At 37.9% G+C, this 20,570-nt stretch overlaps 2 protein-coding genes across 10 annotated transcripts in view; one reads left to right on the forward strand and one right to left on the reverse strand.

The window, feature by feature from the left end:
• The first annotated feature begins 12 nt into the window (after nucleotides 1–12).
• LOC105830773 (ATP-dependent RNA helicase DHX30) lies at nucleotides 13–5,403 on the forward strand. Of its 6 annotated transcripts, XM_028190669.2 has the most exons (15): nucleotides 17–98; nucleotides 268–356; nucleotides 629–722; nucleotides 947–1,064; nucleotides 1,144–1,218; nucleotides 1,285–1,357; nucleotides 1,664–2,043; nucleotides 2,127–2,311; nucleotides 2,393–3,412; nucleotides 3,546–3,887; nucleotides 3,972–4,216; nucleotides 4,344–4,569; nucleotides 4,651–4,840; nucleotides 4,919–4,992; nucleotides 5,064–5,274. In XM_028190669.2, exons 3-15 carry the CDS (start codon nucleotides 673–675, stop codon nucleotides 5,272–5,274), a joined length of 3,189 nt encoding a protein of 1,062 aa, XP_028046470.1. In that variant the 5' UTR covers nucleotides 17–98; nucleotides 268–356; nucleotides 629–672. The 6 variants fall into 6 exon arrangements, with proteins under 6 accessions (XP_012525774.1, XP_028046470.1, XP_012525772.1 ...); XM_012670320.3 differs by lacking the exon at nucleotides 268–356 and having other exon boundaries at nucleotides 13–98; XM_012670318.3 differs by lacking the exon at nucleotides 17–98 and having other exon boundaries at nucleotides 105–451.
• Nucleotides 5,404–5,809: 406 nt separating this feature from the next.
• Nucleotides 5,810–20,570, reverse strand: part of LOC105830770 — a 115,068-nt gene continuing 100,307 nt past the window's right edge. For all 4 annotated transcript variants that reach the window (XM_036288773.1, XM_036288772.1, XM_036288774.1 and 1 more), the window contains 7 exons: nucleotides 15,331–15,444; nucleotides 14,864–14,997; nucleotides 14,236–14,386; nucleotides 13,578–13,909; nucleotides 12,445–12,663; nucleotides 12,134–12,236; nucleotides 5,810–11,673 (listed from right to left, as the gene is read on the reverse strand). In XM_036288773.1, coding sequence (XP_036144666.1) covers nucleotides 8,816–11,673; nucleotides 12,134–12,236; nucleotides 12,445–12,663; nucleotides 13,578–13,909; nucleotides 14,236–14,386; nucleotides 14,864–14,997; nucleotides 15,331–15,444 — 3,911 coding nt within the window. In that variant the 3' untranslated portion in view covers nucleotides 5,810–8,815. The remainder of the gene's footprint in view (nucleotides 11,674–12,133; nucleotides 12,237–12,444; nucleotides 12,664–13,577; nucleotides 13,910–14,235; nucleotides 14,387–14,863; nucleotides 14,998–15,330; nucleotides 15,445–20,570) is intronic.

Genomic DNA, 20,570 nt, shown 5'->3' on the forward strand with positions numbered 1-20,570 from the left:
ACCTGACCTAACCCGAGGACGATACGGAATCAGCTGTACACCGGGTGGCGTATGAAAACGTTGTATCTTAAAAGACCGATGAATACCGTGTTTTACACGTAAAATCTTATTTATTATTTTATAAATATTTATTTTATTGTACTTTTCATTGATGAAAAATACAATACTTGTTACTTTTACGGATAATAATATCTTTTATTATCATTAAGATCGGGTTATGTTCTCACGCGCTACGCTGTTGTGTTTCACGCAATTTCTCGTTTTTAGAACGTCATGGAACATCGTTTGAGTATCAGGTTGAATAACGCGTAACCAGCACTTTTTGAATAAAAAAAAGCAGTGTTTGATTGCCCTAGGTGAATGAATACATCTCGACGATATTCCCTTGTAAAGTGCGACCGTTGTCACAAAAGTTCGAGAGCATTTTGTTCGCTTTAATCGCGGAGAAAGAGTAAGCGATAACCTCAAAGAGAACGCTAGCTTGATCCGGTCCACGTGTACTGACTTGACCGAAGTCAATGGATATTTGAATTAGACAAATTGATTGTTAATTCTTATGCCATTTTTTAAACTGGAAAACTTGCTTGAACCTACAGCATATTTTAGAATTGCTTTTCTTTTTCTTTAGAAAACAAGTGTATACGAAATAAAGAGTATATACGTGAAGAAGAAATGTCGGGAATGTTTCTAATACTTTCTGGACAAAGATCCACTTACAGTTGGTATGTAACAATGATACTTACTCTGTTTATCTACCAGACTTCTTCAGTTTCATTTATATTGCTAATTATGATTAATTAACAATTGTTAAAATAGATTTAGATTTATTTGTAATAACATTGACAAAATAGTTTAGAGCTAATATATACATAGTATTAATTCAATCCATGGATTGTTCAGATATAGTTTACTTTATGTATAAGAATAAATTAATGTTATTATATAGGCTTCAACAATGTCGTGTGACACATCTGTATAGAAATGTGATCAAGGATCACTTACGAATACATAGCGCAGTACAATACTGTGTTTCTGTGAAAGATAAAGATAAACTTTTATCTCAGGTATATTTATATATTTTTTATTTATAAAAATAATTAAAAATGATCTTTAAATAATAATTGTATTATTTTAATATCATAGATAAACGAGTTTGAATATAAAAATAAGGGAACTAATAGTTTACATGCAGATGTTAGACAGAACAAATTTACACAGGTAAGCACTAAATAATGAATTGAGATAATTAGAGTTAATTTTTATTAAAGATAACAATTTTAACAGCAAAATCTGAATGAATTTGAAGAAAAGCATGATAAGTCTCACAGGATTAACAAAGAACTTATGATTCAAAAAAGTATGTATAAATTTAGTTTTAATTTTATGGGATTATGTTAAAAAATCTAATAAATAATAGTCAAGTTAAAAAGAATAATTTGCAACTGAAATATACAGTGCATGATTTATATACATATATTAAACTTTACATATTTACTATTTTGATAGGTATATGTTAATTATCTTAAATATAATTTTTTTTCACGTTTACTTATATATTTATAACTTTTATAATTTTGAAAACAAATTTACGATCTTAATGCACTGTGTAATTCAATTATTTTCATCGATTTGTTCTACATAATAAAATTACTGAAAATTACAGGAATGGAACGCTTCTACCAAGATGTAAAATCTTCTTTATTGTCTATTTATGCGATAGTAGGTCATGAATTAAATGATAAAAATGTTTTAACTTCGAATATTAAAAAGATTAAAAAACCTAATGCGTGGGAAGTTACTCTTAATGTTAAATGGCCAGAAGATATGACCTTTAAAGAAATTGGTAAAACCAAAGCACTTGCTTTCAAAAATACATTTTGGAAGTGCTTGCATTGGTTGGAAACAAATGGAAAATTGAGAAATGGCAAACCAATTATCTATGATGTGAAGGAAATAAAAAAAATGCGAATACAGCCAGTTGAATTAAATGTTGTTCCTGAAATGTTAAGCAGTATGGCAAATCTGATTGAGACTTACGATACGGTAAAATTCTGCATTGCAATTTTTACTATAAAAATATTTTACTAGTATACATTTATTGGTTTAAATGTGTGCAATATTTTCAGAAAATACGAAGTATAGTATTAGAAAACACTTCCAATACACAAACTGCACAGCATCAGATTACTTATTTTCATCCAATACTTGAAGAAAATTCTTCCGAGAATGTTCTTCTTCGCAATAAAATATTAAAAGATAGATTATTGGATAGACGTGCCGATAATGTCACTTTACCAATCCACGAATTTAAGTATGAAAGATGCTTGTTTTAGATTTCTTTACATGTACATATTTTTAATAATTTTTAAAACATGCATTTACTATTTCATAGGGATGAAATTATTTCCAAACTGGAAAACAATAGAGTATTATTGATAGAAGGTGATACAGGTTGTGGTAAAACTACACAAGTTCCGCAATTTATATTGGATGCTTTCGCGCAGAATGGGAATGCCACAGATTGCAATATATTGGTGTCACAACCACGTAGAATCTCGGCGATCTCTTTGGCAGATCGCGTCGCGTACGAAAGAAAAGAGATGGTAGGAGATGTTGTGGGTTTTCATGTGAGACTGGAACAAGTACTGCCGAGAGGATTGGGCGCAATACTTTTTTGCACCACTGGTATACTATTGAGAAAACTACAGAGCAATCCTAGTTTAGAAGGATGCTCGCACGTCATTTTAGACGAGGCTCACGAACGTCAGATCGATACTGACATGCTAATGATTCTGCTCAAGAGAGCTCTCAAGAAAAATCCTGATTTAAAAGTACTGATAATGTCGGCGACTATAAACACACATATGTTTCAACAGTATTTCAATTGTCCCACTGTACGAGTGCCTGGTAGATTGTATTCCGTAAAGATGCATTTTATGGAAGATATCGTGCATCTACCGAATATCCAGAAATATAAAACGTATATGTCGTATAATCGCTACACCGACGAAACTGAAAAGCTTTCAGTTGATTATGGGAAAGTAGCACAGCTTATAAAATGGATCTCGGCATGTAAACCGCCTGGTGCTATTTTGTGCTTCTTACCAGGATGGAATGACATCACAAAGGTGCAGAGTATGCTCGAAGATACGTCGCTATTCACCGAAAAACATTTAATTTTGCCTATGCATTCCAAAATATCACACAACGAACAGCGCAAAATATTTCAACATACACCGGCGGATGTGCGGAAAATTATTTTGACCACGGACATTGCTGAAACAGGTATTACGGTTAGCGATGTGGTTTACGTTGTGGATTCTGCTGTACGAAAAGAAATGCGATGGGATGATAGCAAAGATTTACCTCTAATTAGCAATCGCTGGGTCTCTCGAGCAAATATTCAACAGAGGTAATTAATCAAAATAAATAAAAATGTTGAATTGTTTTAAAATAACATTATTCACGAGATAGAAGTATTGAAAAAAATCGCATTTACTAATACTATTAAAAAATTTTTTATATTAAAATAATTTGTTATACAGGAAAGGGAGAGCTGGACGAGTTAAACCTGGTGAAAGTTACCACTTAATTTCAAAAGAAGAATACGAAAAATTAGAGGCACATCCAATACCACAATTATTATGTAATCCATTGGACAAAGTAATTCTCGATAGTAAAACGTATACGGATGAGAAGGCAGAGAAGTTTCTGAGTGGATTTCTGGAACCGCCTGCTCCAACTGCAATACGAAAGGCAGTAAGGTCTTTAATAGATCTTGGGGTTATGAATGAAGAAGAGAACCTTACGGCCTTAGGTAAACGAATACAGCTATTTCCAACATATCCTAAGTTTAGTAAAGCCATGGTATATTCTTCCATCTTCAAGTAAGTAAACAGTAATATATCTACATTTGAATTGGTCATTCGCTTATCTTTCTATATTATAAATGTTTTCCATATTAACAATAGTTGCATGCATCCTGTGGTAACGATAGCCAGTACTTTCTCCAGTGAAGACAGTCTTTTTTATAATGTACTGGATGAGAAGCAAAAAATCAGGAATAATAAAAAATTGTTCCATCCGTCCAGCGATCATCTCGCGATAGCGTGGCTATTTAAACAATGGTTCACATATAATGAGAGGAGTCCGCATTTAATAACAAAATTTTGTAGAGACAGAGGGCTTCGACCGCTCAAAATGCAAATGCAAAGTCGTAAGTAGTATTGTATATTACAAAATAAGTTGATGAGTGCAGTTATAAATTTAATGACTATTCATACATTAAATCATATTCTCCATCCCAATGGATCTTAAATAATAAAAAAATCATAATTTTGCAGAAATACGAAATACGTTTATCCAACAGTTGATACAATGTCGTATATTGACTAAAGATACAGTGTATTATGATTACAATAAATCTGACATTATGCCAAATAAATTTGAAAATAACGACGAACTGGTGCGAGCTATATTGTATTCTGCTACGCAGCAATTAATAGAACGCAAAGACATGGGATTTAAAAACGGAATCCTGAGAAAGGGCAGGAACGAACTCTGGATACGGTAAGCAAATTTTATATAATCGCAGACTCAAATTTAAAGAAGATTTATAAGAATTTCACTTATAATCTCATTTTTAAACAGAGGTCGCGTTAAAGCTGTAATTTCGGGAGAAAGTGTCAATTACAAACGAAAAATTTGGCCGAGTTCTTTCCTAACGTATTTTAATGCTGCGCACTGTGAGATAAGACGTAGTACAGTTATTCGTGAAACAAGCATGATATCACCCTTGTCAGTATTACTTTTTAATCAACGAAAAGTTCAATGTTATGAGGTAATTAAATAATTAAATCTTACGATTAAATGTGATGGAATAAACATTATATATAATTTATATTCCTCGATTTCTTAGGTTGACGATAACAAAACAGAAATTGTAGTTCATGTTAACGCACAACATATCGTAAGATTTATTTGTAACAAGGAGTGAGTATTTCTTTAACTTTCTTTTTCTTTAGTGTATAATAATCTGCTGAAATATCTTTGTTTTTTTTTAGAACTGCTAATGTGCTCTTAAAATTTAGAGATATTATGTGGTCTGTAGTACAGTACTTATTGGAGACACAAGGATTTAATGATCATAAATATAATCCCAATTCAACACAAATATTTGAGTACAAAGAGAAATTATTAGAAACTCTTGCAAAAACTTTGCACGTGACGTCTGAGTCTATAGATTCTACAGAAGATTCTTTAAGTATAGCTTAAATAAATACAATATAATAAACGTGTACATAATAATAATTTTAAAATACTGTAATCTATTTCAAACGATATAGACTTGTGTTTTATTTTTATTGTTGTGTGCCTTTTATATGTATATTATTTGTATAAAAATGAAATTGGTAAAAATAATGTATGCATAGACAGACTGACAACTTTATGCATATATATTTAATAGAGTTAGAAGATAAATAATAAATTATGTAATTAATAAATAAAATAATTTTTTCTTTATCAAGCAGCTCCTTTTTTCATTTTCTTCCTGATACTGTTACTCATTTTTCGCAATTTATGAGGAAAATTAAAATTGTCAAAACTGTTAAGTTTTTGAAAAATAAACAAGACGATTAGAAACATAAATAAAGATGCGAAATGATAACTAACATTCTAAATATAATTTTAAATAAGAGATATGTATGTTTATAACTATATAGTTATACTTACATAACCAATAAATTTTTCTAAGACGAAGGATATGGAATATATAAATTTTTTGCAGAAATAATGAGCGTATTAAACATTTTTTCCCGTCAAGTCTTTTTTTTTTAATAAAATAGTATGAATTGTTACAAATATATATATATATATATGTATATGTATGTATGTATGTACAATCACAATGTGAGATGCTTTTCGTAACTAGGACAAAATAACACCGTTTCAATTAAACGCTGCGAAATGTCTACAAGTTTTGTCACGCTGTAAAAAAAATCTTAATTATTTGATACGTTATAAACAAATATGTTGTCGAATCTCTTCAATAATATGTAATTTTGTTTTCTGAGAAGCATTTTTTGATGCACCCGAAACCTACCGACACCAATTCACGCCAAAGTGGCCTGAGTAATTATAAAGATTTGTTCCCATAGTCTTTTATGCTACGTTATGATCGTTTTACGAGCATTTGAACAAAGTACAAAACAAAAAGTAAAAAAAAATTTGGGCTAAACTAAACTATATAAAATAAACTATATAAAATAATTTATAAATATATAATACAATTATATAAAACAATAGCTAAAATAAATATAAGAACAAAATTATTAATATTTTAATAAAATTTCAATAAATTCAAAGTCATTTTTCTTAAACGATAAAAATTAGAATCTTAACTGTCGTTTTCGTTACATTTAAATCATTGTTACACGATGAATTGATGCAAATCTAATACTATTAAATAAAAAAGAATTAACAAATATATTACATATTTTTCTTGTTCATGTGCTCGCGAAAAGATTTATGATCATAACGGCATATGTATATTCATGTATGATATAACTTCAATTAAAACATTTCATAAAATATATGTATATTATATATATAACAAAATATCGCAAAATAATGAATAGCATACGTGAATTAACAGTATATATTAAGATCTATCGAATATTTACATTTGGCAGGTACATGGAAGCGTGCGCTTCTAATGTTACAACAATTTTAAAAAGTAGATAGAAATATATTAATTTAAAATAATTATTAAATATTAAAAATATAAAACTTTCAAACAAAATAATAATATATAACATGAAAAAATATATTATTTCGATTCTATGCAAAAATCATTGAAATATAAACGATATATAAACCTGAAATACAAGAATTCTTATGAAATAAAATTATAAAGATAAGTTCATAAATTGCGTGATACATACAATTTTCATATATTACATTACACATTGTTTTGTTCCTGTATATCAATTGACTATTCATGAGAGACGGCAAAAGTGTCTCAGTCGTACTCGCAACTATTTCGTAACAACTGCAGTAATTATCTAGAATTCTAGAACAATTTTTAATGATTGGAAATACAAGGAAATAAGAAAAGGAACATATAAATACCATAGCATCTATAATAATATCAGAAAAATATATAAGATATTAATACCTTTTTGGCAAGATATCATTACTCTCGACTTATGTATGTACAAATTATTTTGTACATTTATAAATAACTGTTTTAAAATGGTGGTTTAAAAACGCACATGTGGAAAATGATATTTAAAATCATTCATAATAAAAAATAATGTCTTAATAATTAATTATTTTTCTATCGCGTTAACATTATTGCTGTGTAAACAAGCTTTACGTATTTTATGAGTATTCATTATCATAATAACAACTCTATTCTAATGCAAAATATATCGTGCTTCCTATTTGCTTAATTTATGATCTGTGCGTGTATTTTTTATTACGGACTAATATTGCACTTCCGGCCGATTATATGCGTATAACATATCGTTTCGATTGCAGCTACGATAATTTTGATCGCACTATTGTAGTCAATCAAGAAAAATCCATAAATAAGCGTTACCTACAATAAAAACATTATCACGTTCTTCATGGAATTATTCCACATGTCTTATCTAGTATATTAATTAATAAGAAAGTAATAAATATAAATAAATACATAACATTTATATATCATTTGTGAAAAATCATTTTATGAATATGAGTAATGTATATAAACATTTCTCTTTTAGAAAGATCTACATCTTTCTTTAAATTATTCTCAAACTGATACTGAGAAGTAGTCATTTTTTAAAATAATAATCTAAATATGTTTTCTCATAAATATAAATTTTGGACTTCCGCGTATAATTTAGCTTAAAAATATGTTAATATAAAAAAGTATTTAGTGCACGGAAGTCTTTCAATTGTTACTTTTATAGTGTGAAGATTGTTTACCCGCTTAACGAACTTTTAAACACGCCTGGCGCGCTTTGTGTGTGTAATATTTATATAACTATTATGATCATGCTATCTTGTTTAATAATAAATTTGTAAATTATAAAACTCCTTTCTGTACTGGCCGTAAAACTTCTTTTCAAAGATATAAAATTTATCTGACATTTCGATTTATTAAAATTCTTAATTTAATTTTTTGTAAATTTAAATCTTTCAAAGTTTATTCTCGAAAATGTAATAGGAGAAATATACTCTATCGTCGTTCTTATCGTCAATATTAAACTCTATACTCGATACCCTATTTAATACGATGGCAAGTCGTTTTTTGATTCCTATTTACACTAAAAGTAGTATTACATTACATTCTAATATTGCTACAATATAAATCTAACACCGACAGAAAATAAATAAAAAGCAGAAATAATTTTAATGAGAAGTTTTTTTTGCGATTTAACAATTCTATATATAGAAGATTTATATTTACGATAAATGATTTATATCACGATATTAAATGTTCTTAACAATCTTAAAATTATTCATAGTAAAAAAATTAATTCATAGTAAAAATTAAATAATTAATTTTATCTTTGTGTGCCGTCATTACTCCTAGAAAAAATTTTTATTTATTTTGTGAATATTCTATTGTAAAAGATATATATTATTAGATTATAATTTTAAAGATATATGAAAGTCTTTACTTACTGTCTTACTCGATTGAAATAGAAACCAAAATATTGGTACTAAGATATTATAACCGTTGTTCTTATCGTACAGATCTTACCGGAAGATCCCTGAGAGAATCGTCTTCTGTTTCTATATTTGAATACTTTGACAGAGCTTACGATACCAACTTCTTGCATTGACCATTACAAGGAGGTAATACGGTGACGAGACTCTCAGTTTCACTGTCACTCGTGCTGAAATTCGTTCTTTCCAGAGTCACCGCGGTCTCGATCTTTGCGCCAAATAATGGCTGGTAATATGACGGATTCTTCATTTCTACATCTACGCCCGAATCGGCGCTCTTAGAGATTTCTGATAGTTTGCGAAAATTGCCGAAAAACACGCTGTCGGTGCCGACGCTCTCGGCCCCGCTCTCGCTGGCGCCGTCGCACACCGATTCGGTCTCGTCAGTCTCGGACACGCTGCTCACCTCGTGTCTTAGCAATCGCTTGTGCGAGCCATTGCTGTCGGTGCTGCTGAGGTAGCCGCTGTCCTCGATCTTGATATGACCACGTCTATTACCTACCAACGGCAGTACGTTCGAGCTGGAATCGCAGCTCTTCGAGAGACCTTTCATCAGCTGTTTTGTTCTGGAGCAGTTCTGCGCCCTGCTGTTGTTGAGAAGCTTGTCTTCGTCCTCCCGATGATAATCGACGCTCCACGATCGCGTCCTTGAACTTCTCGTAGAACTCCGGTGATGAGAGGAGCCCGTGATAGACCGTTTGTCTCGCGTCATCTTCGTTCCTCGTACCGAGACTTCCTCCTTAGAGGAACCTACATGCCCATAGAATCTGTACCTGTTCTCAGGAACTTCAATTTCGATCCGTGTCTCGCACGGGCAGTCCCTGCAGCCGTTCGTCACCATACATTCGCCTATTCTTTCATTGAAGAACGTCGTTTCCGTTAAGGGAATGATGTCGTCGCAATGTTCCTCGTACTTGGCGATGTCGACTTGAGTCTGCGATGCGCAAAGGCAGGTCTGGTCCCCTACATGATATCCGTCAGTTTTCGGGACAGGAGCGCCGTTGCTGGCCGTAGGGTTACCCGCTCCGACAGAACTCCCGTCCCAAGCGTTTTTTGACGGAGATAACGGCGGCAGTTTTGCATCCTCGACGCGTCGCGGTGGCTTCGGCCGCTGGTAGATCTCCTCCCCCGCGGGCGGCAACGGCACCACGTCCGGCTGATTGTGCGGCTGTCGTTGTCTCTTCGCTTGTCTGCTGTCTGGCGTCAGGTATCTGCATTTCTTCCACGAGTGAGAGCCGTCGGACTCGCCGTTCATTTGACATTCGGAGTCGTGGCCGTTCGTCAAGTGTGAATTCTTCAGGCTTGACTTGATCTTCGCCTCGTAGATTTCTCGTAGACTACCACCATTGCGTTGTAAAGTAGAATTCTCATCACGGAAACTACCCCTGCTCCTAAGAAGAATCTGAGCCGGTCGTTCCAACGAATCCACATAAATCTCGTTGGCAATTTCCCTTCGATCATATTGCACATCGTCGTTAATCCGCAGCTTCATCGGTTTTCGGTCCAACGTATCCGGCTCGTATTCGGACTCGTCGAGTTTCACGTAGTTCTCCGGGGAGTCTTGGACCTTGATGGTCAAATGACCCGGATTCTCCGGTTCATATTGAATCTCCGGACCGCTGTCGTCGCTGCAGGCCGGACTGGCGTAACCGTCGTTCACGTAGACCTCGCTCACCAGCGAATACGTTTCTGATCGCTGACTGCTGATTAGCTCCGGCAAACTATTGTAGCAATTCCTCTCGGCGAGAATCTGATTACTGAGCTTCGACATCGTCATCTCGCCGGTTCGCGTGTTGATCACGGCATTTTGCATCGTCAGCTCCTCATCCATCGGCAATGCCGTGGACAAGGCCGGGCTCGATTGATTGTCCGTCGATGATTGATCCGGCGACGTCGACGATTTCCGGCTGCACTTGGAACGCTCCAAACTGTCCACCTCATAATCGCCGTTTGCTACAGTACGCTCGGACGATTTAACGTGATGATGGTCCAATGCCTTCACATCCACCATCTCGCGTATCACAGCGTCCATAATTCGCTTCGCAGTGTTCTTCGCGCCGGGTAGTTCGTTGATCATATCCGGCAGTTCCTTCTTCTTCAAAGGCGGCGCGCATGGTGCCTTCGATTTCTTAGATCTCTTCGTCACGGGATGACTATTTTGTGACTGCTGAGATCGCGACTTCTCCGATTTGTCCGTATTGCTGGACGATCTCTCCGTCTTCGCTGACTCGTCCTCGCTTTTGCTGTTCCTATCGTCTTTTACGTTCTCCTTCGTCTCGCTCTCCATGGCCGCGTTCTCCTCCAACTGCTTGATGAAGGAATTCTCGATGGCCTTGCGGACTTTCGCGTTTATCGCGTCGTCGCCGCCGTTGAATTGGAACGGTCTACCGTTCGCTCGCTTGCCGCGGCCGTAACGATTATATTCGGATCCCTCGTACATGGACCTGGTCGACCGCCTGGATACGCTGTGGCGATCGTCGTTTTCCAGAATCTCGCTCCTAGCGGCGATATTCTGGAAGGTCCTCAACATCGGCGGATTGTCCTTCCACGACGACACCGATTTGCCAACTAGGTTCGCACAATCGTCCGGATCGGCGAAATCGCGTCTGGCCAACTCCTTCAGGTACTCCAGATTTCTGGCAAATGTTCGAGCGTTCTCCTGGAAGTTCCTGCGCGTGTCCTCGGCGTCCCTCCAGCGACGTTGCGGCGGCCGCACGTCTTCTAACCAGGCGCGTACCTTGCTCTCACCGTGGCTGGGCAGGTCGGGTACGGGCAGAGCGGGAAGCTGTCGTGGAGACTCGCTGCAGCCGGGACATCCGGTACACCGTTGGGACCTGCGCGATTTCGCAACCGAGCCGCCCTGGACGGAGCTCGCGGTCGTTCTCTGTTGATGCTTGCTTGACTTTGCCGATTCGCATCGCTCGGAATTGCCCTCCTCTTCCGGAATACCTGTGTATCAGATTTATCCCACCGATGATGGCGACGAAGCGAAAATGGCGAATTAATTATTTCTAATTATAGCGAGTGAAAGTCGCATCGGCTTTCGTGCGTAATAAAATGTTTCGTCGTGCTTTCCATCAGCCGCACGAAATCCGCGCATGCGGGTACACTACGGGCACACGAGGAATTCAAGAAATCGAGAATAAAATAATTGGAAACCTGTAAACGCAGGAACGCGAGGAACAGTAAAAATACGGAGAGACTTCAAACTGAATTGTACTTTCACGATTTTCACTAATTTCTCTATTTCTGGGATGAGCGGGGAGAAATATTGATATTTAATTGTCTCATATACTACATCTTTTAAATTGCAAACATCATATCTTCTACAAAGTGCATCGTGAGGCTCTTATTTATTTCAAAGTGTTGATAATAATCTCTCCTTGAAGAGAATACAGAACACACTTACCGGTAAGGGTAGGAACAAATCTCTTTGCAGCCATCTTGTGCTTGGCAATGGAGATGACTTCTCGGATTTTGAGCAGGAACTCGATGGCAGCCGGAGGTGGGGCCTAGGAAAACGCCGGGCTGTTTTCAAATTATCTTGTCGCCGGTCGAGTGCGTAAGAACGTAGTCGAATCGAACAGACGTCGAGGGTATGCCCATTAAAAGCATTCCAGACATCGAAAACGCGCGGATGACTAGCGCGAATAAGAAATAAGCAACATTTTCCCCCATCTTCCTCCCTCCCTCCCCCCATCGCCCCGTTAAACAACTCACCAGCAATAGCTGTCGATCGAAGTACGCGGGATTGAAGTACAATTTCCTCCGCTGAGCACCTGGAAGAACCGGTACATCTTGTTGATGCGGATTGTCAGCCGTCTCCACGACTCGTACATCCTCTTCCGGTAGCCTCTCGCCTAGAATGGCACCCGCGGGAAATGGCCCTTCCGACTGCTCTAGATACACGCAGTGCGGATGAACGATCGCGGACGTTACCTGTTGAAGAAACGTGCGACACCGTTGACTCGACAGTGAGAGCGAGATGATTCCGTAATTTGCGAAGTCGTACATCCAAACCGGCCGTTACAGATTGTAGATCTCACCTCCTTTCCCTTGCGTTAGCTCATGTAATCTGGTTTTAATTTAAGTGATAGTCAATTGATGACATTGCAACTGAAATTTCTTTAGGCACGAGACTAGATCGAACAGAAACTTGGCTTCTTCTGGCAACGACGCGACTTACACTCACTACACTATGTTTCAACAAAGAAAAGAATCGCGCTACGTGGAGACTGAAAGCGATTCGCAGAACGCGCTGAAATCGCGGTGCGTAGTATTCTAACAACCGGTATACGGTGTAAAAGTGGGATGCGCCTCACCTACTTGGAATGGTACGGACTAACGGAGCGCAAAACCAATGCGCTAATTGGATGCATTATTAAACGCGAGCGGCAGTCCCAGGAGAACGAGAGAAGAGAGAGAGAGAGAGAAAAAGAGAGAGTGAGAGAGAGAGAGAGAGAGAGAGAGAGAGAGAGAGAGAGAGAGAGAGAGAGAGAGAGAGAGAGAGAAAGAGAGACGAATTTTTTACACTATACAGATCTTACGAATCGCGCAAAAAGATAACCGGGTAATTTCGTTGGCGCCTTGCATTTGAATAATTGCGTAACATCCTCGGTATGATGTAAAACTCGTCTAATTACGCGATAAAACAAATATATCTATAATCTACTCCTAGCAGATAACAATTTCTCGCGGTTCTTAATAGTTCACGAACTGATTTATATGCGTGTAATATGCGCGGAAAATAATTCGCAAAAAATAATGCGGGAAGATTCCATTTAAAGGATAGTTTACGGAAAAATTGAGGAACTAATTGAGAAGTAATAATTCTTAGCGCACATTGCACTTACATTTTCGAAGCCTTGCTCGTTATCGCTCGCGGGAAGATCCTCGCCTAAATCACTCTCGGTGAGTCCGCTATTAGTGTCGCTCTCGAAGTGTCTCGTGGCCGCCAACAACGGATTACTCTTCACTAATCCGCCGCCGTCTCGACTGCCGTCGAGAGTGATGTTCGCCTCCTCGATGGATTTCCTCTTCGTCCTTCTGCTGTGCAAATATAGCGATACGCTTGCCACGTATATGAGGGCCAAGATTATAGAGGAGAGACCGATGGCGGTGTATTCCGTAGCTGATAGACCTTGCGATACTTGGGACGTTGACGAGAACATTACTTCTCGCACGCCTGTTGCGAGAAAGAAACATGTATGTTTAGCGAATCGTATATTTCTTCATGATGCCTGATTCTCAGTGTTCGGAACGTCTTCATTAGCAGATAATCACGGTATTCCCACATATTCACACGTAAAATTAAATCAGCATCCCAATTAAATTTGAATTTCGTTGAAATAAATGTATATTTTGTAATAAATGTAGTCTAAAGAGTGCATTCTTTTCTTCGATGTTTTAATTTTATTTTTCACGTGTTTTTTAAATTTATATTTTTATGCATTTAATATATATATGTAGTACAATATAAAATTAATTTAATTTCTTCCTTATTGTACGTACTATTTTTTGATGGCGAACCGGCCACTCTAAAAGCCACGCAAGGCGTGAAAACGCCGGAGAATGTTGACTTCGGTGATGCGTCTCTACAGACAAGCTTCGCTGTCACGACTCGTCCTTCCGCTGCGTCTCTCAGCCCAGCCTCGCCGATCCACTGCAACGATCGATTGATTGATTGATTGATGAAATGATTGATCGTGTACAATAAATCGCAAACATTATGTCAAACTTTATTATATTATATATTTACTGGCGAATAAAAAATCTTTAACATGGAAAATGGCAGCAAACAGTAAATAAAAATTAAATCAAATTATCATCTATCGAATTCTTGTCGTTCCTTTCTACCTTTCGAACCCTTCGAACGTCACTGCTGTGGCCTAATTATAGGAATCAAGGGCTATTCAATTACGCGAACTTTTGGTTTCAAAGATTCGTTTTGTATTTCTCGAACAGAGGCGGTGGTCGAGAACCTGCGATTTTCACTGCAAACCGGCAGTACGTGAGTATTTCTCCCGATTGATTTAGTCCACCATTATTTATGTCCGCTAATTATTATACTCACACGACTAATTATGATCTTACATTCGCGTAATGACAGAACGACGAGCTACTTTTCTCTCTTACCAACCTGTAGGAACGTCCTGCCCTCGTCTCGGAAGAGTCTGAAGGGCGGCTCGGCGTCGGAGAGATTCCTCAGTTCGGACCATCCCGCCCTCCCCAATTGCTGGGCACCGGCGATCCCGCATACAGGAGTGGTCACACCTAGTTTCGGCAGGTAATTTATGTCCGTGTTAAGCGATCGTGCGGGGAAAAAACGAGGTGGGAGATAATGAGCGAAATAAACGCCGACGGGAATTTTTTTGCAGAGGCACCGAGTGAATTTTTATGAAGGCTGTGCGGCCGCAAACTCTCGCGCACTATCCTTTTATTCTGAGAATGAGCTGGAATCGCGATCGAGATTCGTTTTTATGCTAATGTAGGTTTCGTTGTTTCGTCAATTTTGCTTCATGCGAGAATGTTAATGCACTCTTACGTGGCGAAAAAATAGTGTCATCTTCGTTAAGGTCTGATGTTTATTTAATGTTGAAAATTTACCTTCGAAGCGAATCTCCGCATGCGGATATATTATCTGCCCTCGCTGTGGCAGAAAGACATACGGAACCCTCTCCACGTGGCCGTTGCTGTTGACAAATCCAGCAACGTTGCACTCTAAACATTACGAAATGTCACGCATTAAAATCTGTTTAAAGAAATCTCTGCGCAAATTATAACAGACGTAACATTCATTACACCAATTAATAAAATTAATTGTTACATAGAATTGTAAATATAGCATAAATTTACAATGTATAATTTTTTTTAATGAAAGAAGATGCAAATATACTGATAAATTGATCATCAAACATAATTTCTCATTGTGATAAATCAATAAAATATAATAATTGATAATCAACACGTCAAGGTAATTTGATACAGAGAAAAGTAACTGTAGATTGTAATTTAACAATATAAAAAAGAAGCTGGAAAATAGTGGGAATCATGAATTATAATTTTACATAGCATATATTATGTGCTAGGAGCTATAGAAGACAAATAAATGTTTTTCAGGAAAACACAGAATTAAGGTGTCTTTGACGGTGGCGACTAGTTTTTTTCATACAATCACAGGTCCGTTTTACTCAATAATTTCGGTGAATGGCGCAAGACAGCTTGTAATTTTGTGCAAAATATCGCCTTCGGATAGCCCCGATGTTTTGCCCACATTTGAATAAATTATGAGGATCCGGGTTACACCGAAAATCTCGCGAACTTCGAAGAAGCGCGGCAAACCTGCACGAACACGAACTCCGCGAAAAAAGCAAAATCAGCCAATTTCTTTTTCTTTTTGTAAAAAAGAAATTATATTTCGGAAGCATAACGAGATGTCTCTAAGAAGATGAGTCTGTAATCATATGACAGGCTTATTACTGTCTTTCTGAAGCAGCGGTTGTACGAATGATGAATGCGCTTTGAATGTATAATTGCAAAGTGTAATTTGTGGATTGATAAAAAAATTTGCAATTCTGCAATATTTTACAGAAAATAAATAATTTAATATCAACGTGCGTATAAAAAAAATATTAATAAAGTATAAGTTAAAAATATATATCTATTTAAGATTCTTTAAAAATAATTGGTTTTTCTTTCCCCCAAAATATTTGTAATACGCATGTAATAATAAAAAAATTAATGCAATATATTCGTTTCGCATTTATTGAAAATATAGATACTGTATTGACTTTTTTCCTTTTCTATGAATCAGAGCTTGACTTCGCGGAAGGGAGATATTAACCGTGGAATATTTATATCGCTCTGGAAGCGCCTGGAGTACTCACAAATTTTGTTAACTGCATATTTGATTATGCAAACGCCTTCTTCGAATTAATTTTAGGCACTGATGCTCCCCGAACGGGACCAACATAAAATTCAATACCCTCCAATTTCGCGCGGCACAAGGTGTGTGTTTGCAATTTCTAATTTGTGCTGTACATTATTGGGTAAAGAGCGCAATAAATCGGCGAGTCCGGTAGGGTCTATTCGATTTAATTACAGCGTGGCCAGCGGTACGGAAAACCTGTTTGAACGAACGCCGTCGAAGGAGTCCGTTTGGACGTCGCGAATTTACATTCACCACACTAAAGTTACCCCGCAACGATCGTTTATAAATTATGTATCAGGATTCGCGCGAGAACCCTGCAGGTAGTGTTGCATCGAAACTCGACAGTATCTTCCGTTATCACTGCGCTGCACTCGGCGTAGCGATAATAGAAACGCTTATTTTACGCCGTGCCATCTAAACTTTTCTCTACTCTAAAAATAATTTAATTTCAGAATACAATTAAAATCTTATTTTTGCAGATGTTATAGATATACGCATTTCATGCCTTATTTTACTTACTAATTTCGTGATATTGAATCAAGTTTTACTTTCCTTAAAATTTTCATACTTCAAATTCTTTTACACGCGCTCAAGGAAGATCAACGATGGCCATGTATAAAGAAACGGCGAGCCGATTTACGTTCATCGCCAGTAGACCGAATTAACACACCAGTCACGATAACGCCATCCGCTCGATTCGCGATTTACGTACGAAGGATCGGCTTACTTACTACCGTTGGCAACCCGACTATATAGGATCTAAGATCTGCGCGCGATTCAGCGTCGGATAACGACCGGCTGATTAACGATCGGCCCGAAGCGAGAGTCAGCGAGGCAGCGACAGTCCCGGCCGCGATTGAACTCTGACCCACGTAAGACGACGACGACGACGACGACGACGATGAATTCACGAAACTAGAAACGACGTCCGGTTCTCTATGAGCCAGGTAGGATAGATAGTGTCATCTCGCTCGATAGCCATTGCCGGCTTACGGCCCGCGCGAGACTTCGATAAGTCTGATTGCAGTTAGGTACGCACCTTCTGCTACGACGAGCATTTCTCGTATTTTTGCGTCGATCGCGTGCCTCTCTACCGGTATTTAAATAATTGATTGCGGGCCGCCGTATATACGTCTGGCGAAATAATTAACTGCGATCATCGCGTGAATTTATACGCCGTCCCCTGCTCCCCAGGCGCACCGTATGTGCTCGCGACATCATACATAAAATTTATTATTTAATATCAGAAATAAATAAACGTCTCTTTTTGTCTCTGAAAAGTTGTGCCTTAAATATACGTAACTGTGTGCAAAAATATGTTATACCTTTCTCAATGTTGTACCTTATTTAATTGGCGTCAAAAGATTGCGTATTTACGTTGTTTAAAGGTTGTTATTTGAAATATCATTTAAAAACGGAGGATCGTGCATCACACAAATTGTTTTACGTCCACTGTAATTACAGTTCCCGGGAACCGTGGAAGCACGTTACGCTCGTGTTGGGAACTGTCATCTATCGTGAGGCAGATACCGCGGCGCCTCCTCGACGACACGCCGCGATAATCGGTAAATTAGTTTAACAAGTACTTGCATAATATCCAAACGAGATACCGCTGGGTGCTTCCTGCCGCGAGGCCAAGCGCATTACGCACATCGTCGCAACATCGTCGATGACAGGCGGTAGCGGCACCAAAACACCGAATGATTGAAACGCCAAGAAATTATATGAGCGGACCGGTTAATTTTTCAGAGCCTTAAAGGTTTGTTGAAATCTCGACTTCCGACGAATTCGGTCTCGAATTCAATCAATTTTCACCGCGACCAGGTGATTTCGTAAGCCGCGAATTACCTACCTGCAGGATCGATGATAATTCTTCTGACGAAAGAAGCGACGACGATTTCCATGGCAATCTCCGCCTCGAGCGTTGTCGATCCGTGAAGATTGTCAAGACGGGCAAAGACTCAAGCATCGCGTTTTCAATTTGTGAACACGCGTTACGCGTCACGAAATAATCCTAGCTACGTAACTACATCAAATCATTATCATTTATCGCCCGTTGCAAAACGGCGGGTGCTAACTTCCGGCTACCGCGCGGCGTATCGCGCGACTGGCCTTGACACCTGTTGCCGAGATTGATACACGAGGAGATTGCAGTCATTCGTTTGATTAGTCGTGAAATTAATATTGAAACATCGCTCCGCGAAGTGAGTTGCTGGAAAAGATCCTTACTCGTTAAGAGAGAAAAAAAAACGTGAAAGCTATTATCTCCGAGGATATCAAAATTCTTGTTCAAATACACGGAGAAAAAAATGCCATGCTCGAGTATTCAATAGATAATAATGATGCGATTCTCTTGAACATAACAATTTTCACCTATTAAAAACGATTAATGCAATATGTATATTAATTTAGAGCTTGGAATGTTTTCTAAAAGGTGTTTTACATCAAAATTACATTTACTTTAAAAATATTCTTTATATCTTACACGAAACTGCGATCAAAATTTATGAATATAGTAGATAAAAACGAAGGTTTTCATATATATCTATAATCAGATCATTAGAATGGACAGACACGCCAAATTGATCGTGGGCTTGAAGCAGAAGCCGGATCATGTACTACGGGACCATCTGCCTTTCTCTTCGGCAGGGAAATCAGCACCGTTGCACATTGTTCCTTGCGGTACTTCTTCTCTATCGGCGCACCGATGGAAATGCCACGCTTGCTTTCTCGTTTTGCCGTCACTTGGTGGCACAAGTTATCCCCGTGAATCGCTTATTTATTAGTTGCAAACTAGGCTCACGTGGCCTTGAGAACAGCCATACGGAGAGCCGCACGCGCGCTTGACACGACCGCTTGGCCCCGAAGAGGCCAACGTCGGGTCTTCTACCTTGATTCTATCGATTCTGTAATACCTAGGTACCCCGCGGGAACGTGTAATTCGCAAAAGGTGGCAAGAGCGTTACGACCGCGCGTTTCGCGTCGCAGTAGGTAGAGATTATCTTAATTCGCAGAAATCTTCCAGTGTAAAAATGTCTAAAGTATTCATATTATTTACGTTTGACTGCAGCTCGGAGACTTGGCTTGGGTCACCCGCCACTCGACAAACCTCAAAATGAAGTAAACTGCACAAAAAAAGAAGAAAACAGGTTGTGCGATTTTTTTTTCTCCTAGAGAACATTTGTCATCGCAATGCCGAAGAAACAGTCGTAAGTAATATTCGATGCGATAGCCAAGTGTGTTAATAGTGCCTCGCCTCACGGATTATGGCAAGGTATATACCTTTCTGGACCGTCGCACTGAGGTATGCGTACACATTAGTCAAGTCAACAGCTTGGGAAAGGCTCGCCGAGGGGTGCACCTTTCTGCGAACCTTGATTTTCCACAACGACCCCCCATTAATTCTCGCAATTTTTCTAGGCGCCGCGCCGCGCGGAAGAGTGTTACTTGCGTTACCGGTCGCGCGAAATCTGCGGCGCACCTCGCTCTGGAGGGTAAGGGAAGACGAAAACGGATTCTAATGCATAAGCGGTGACATCGAGTCATTAGGTAAAACGATGTCTTTTCGTGTTCCCATGAACATCAGCCGCATGGAATTTACGATGCTGCATGTAGACGTTTAATATTATTAATCTCTCTATAGTCATTAATTATATAAAAGTCCTATTAAAATCCAAATCGTTAATCATTAGAATTATAAGATACAGGTTCGACGACTTTATATGATTTCTCTCTCTCTCTCTCTCTCTCTCTCTCTCTCTCTCTCTCTCTCTCTCTCTCTCTCTCTCTCTCTTAATATTAAAAGGGATATTGCCAGTTATTAAAAAAGAATTTGTTAATGTTATTAATCAATCTCTGAAAGAAGGTTGTTGTCCATAGAGCTGAAAGACATCGACAATAATACCAATACCAAAGA

Source organism: Monomorium pharaonis, chromosome 6 (assembly GCF_013373865.1).
Source record: "Monomorium pharaonis isolate MP-MQ-018 chromosome 6, ASM1337386v2, whole genome shotgun sequence".
Lineage (NCBI taxonomy): Eukaryota > Metazoa > Arthropoda > Insecta > Hymenoptera > Formicidae > Monomorium > Monomorium pharaonis.

Bases quoted from the DNA above. Each gene is read 5' to 3' on its own strand.
- LOC105830773 (XM_012670320.3), top strand. From the start codon at position 673: ATGTCGGGAATGTTTCTAATACTTTCTGGACAAAGATCCACTTACAGT. The intron at 2,312-2,392 runs GTATGAAAGATG...ACTATTTCATAG, and splicing joins TTACCAATCCACGAATTTAA to GGATGAAATTATTTCCAAAC. The intron at 4,841-4,918 runs GTAATTAAATAA...TCGATTTCTTAG, and splicing joins GAAAAGTTCAATGTTATGAG to GTTGACGATAACAAAACAGA.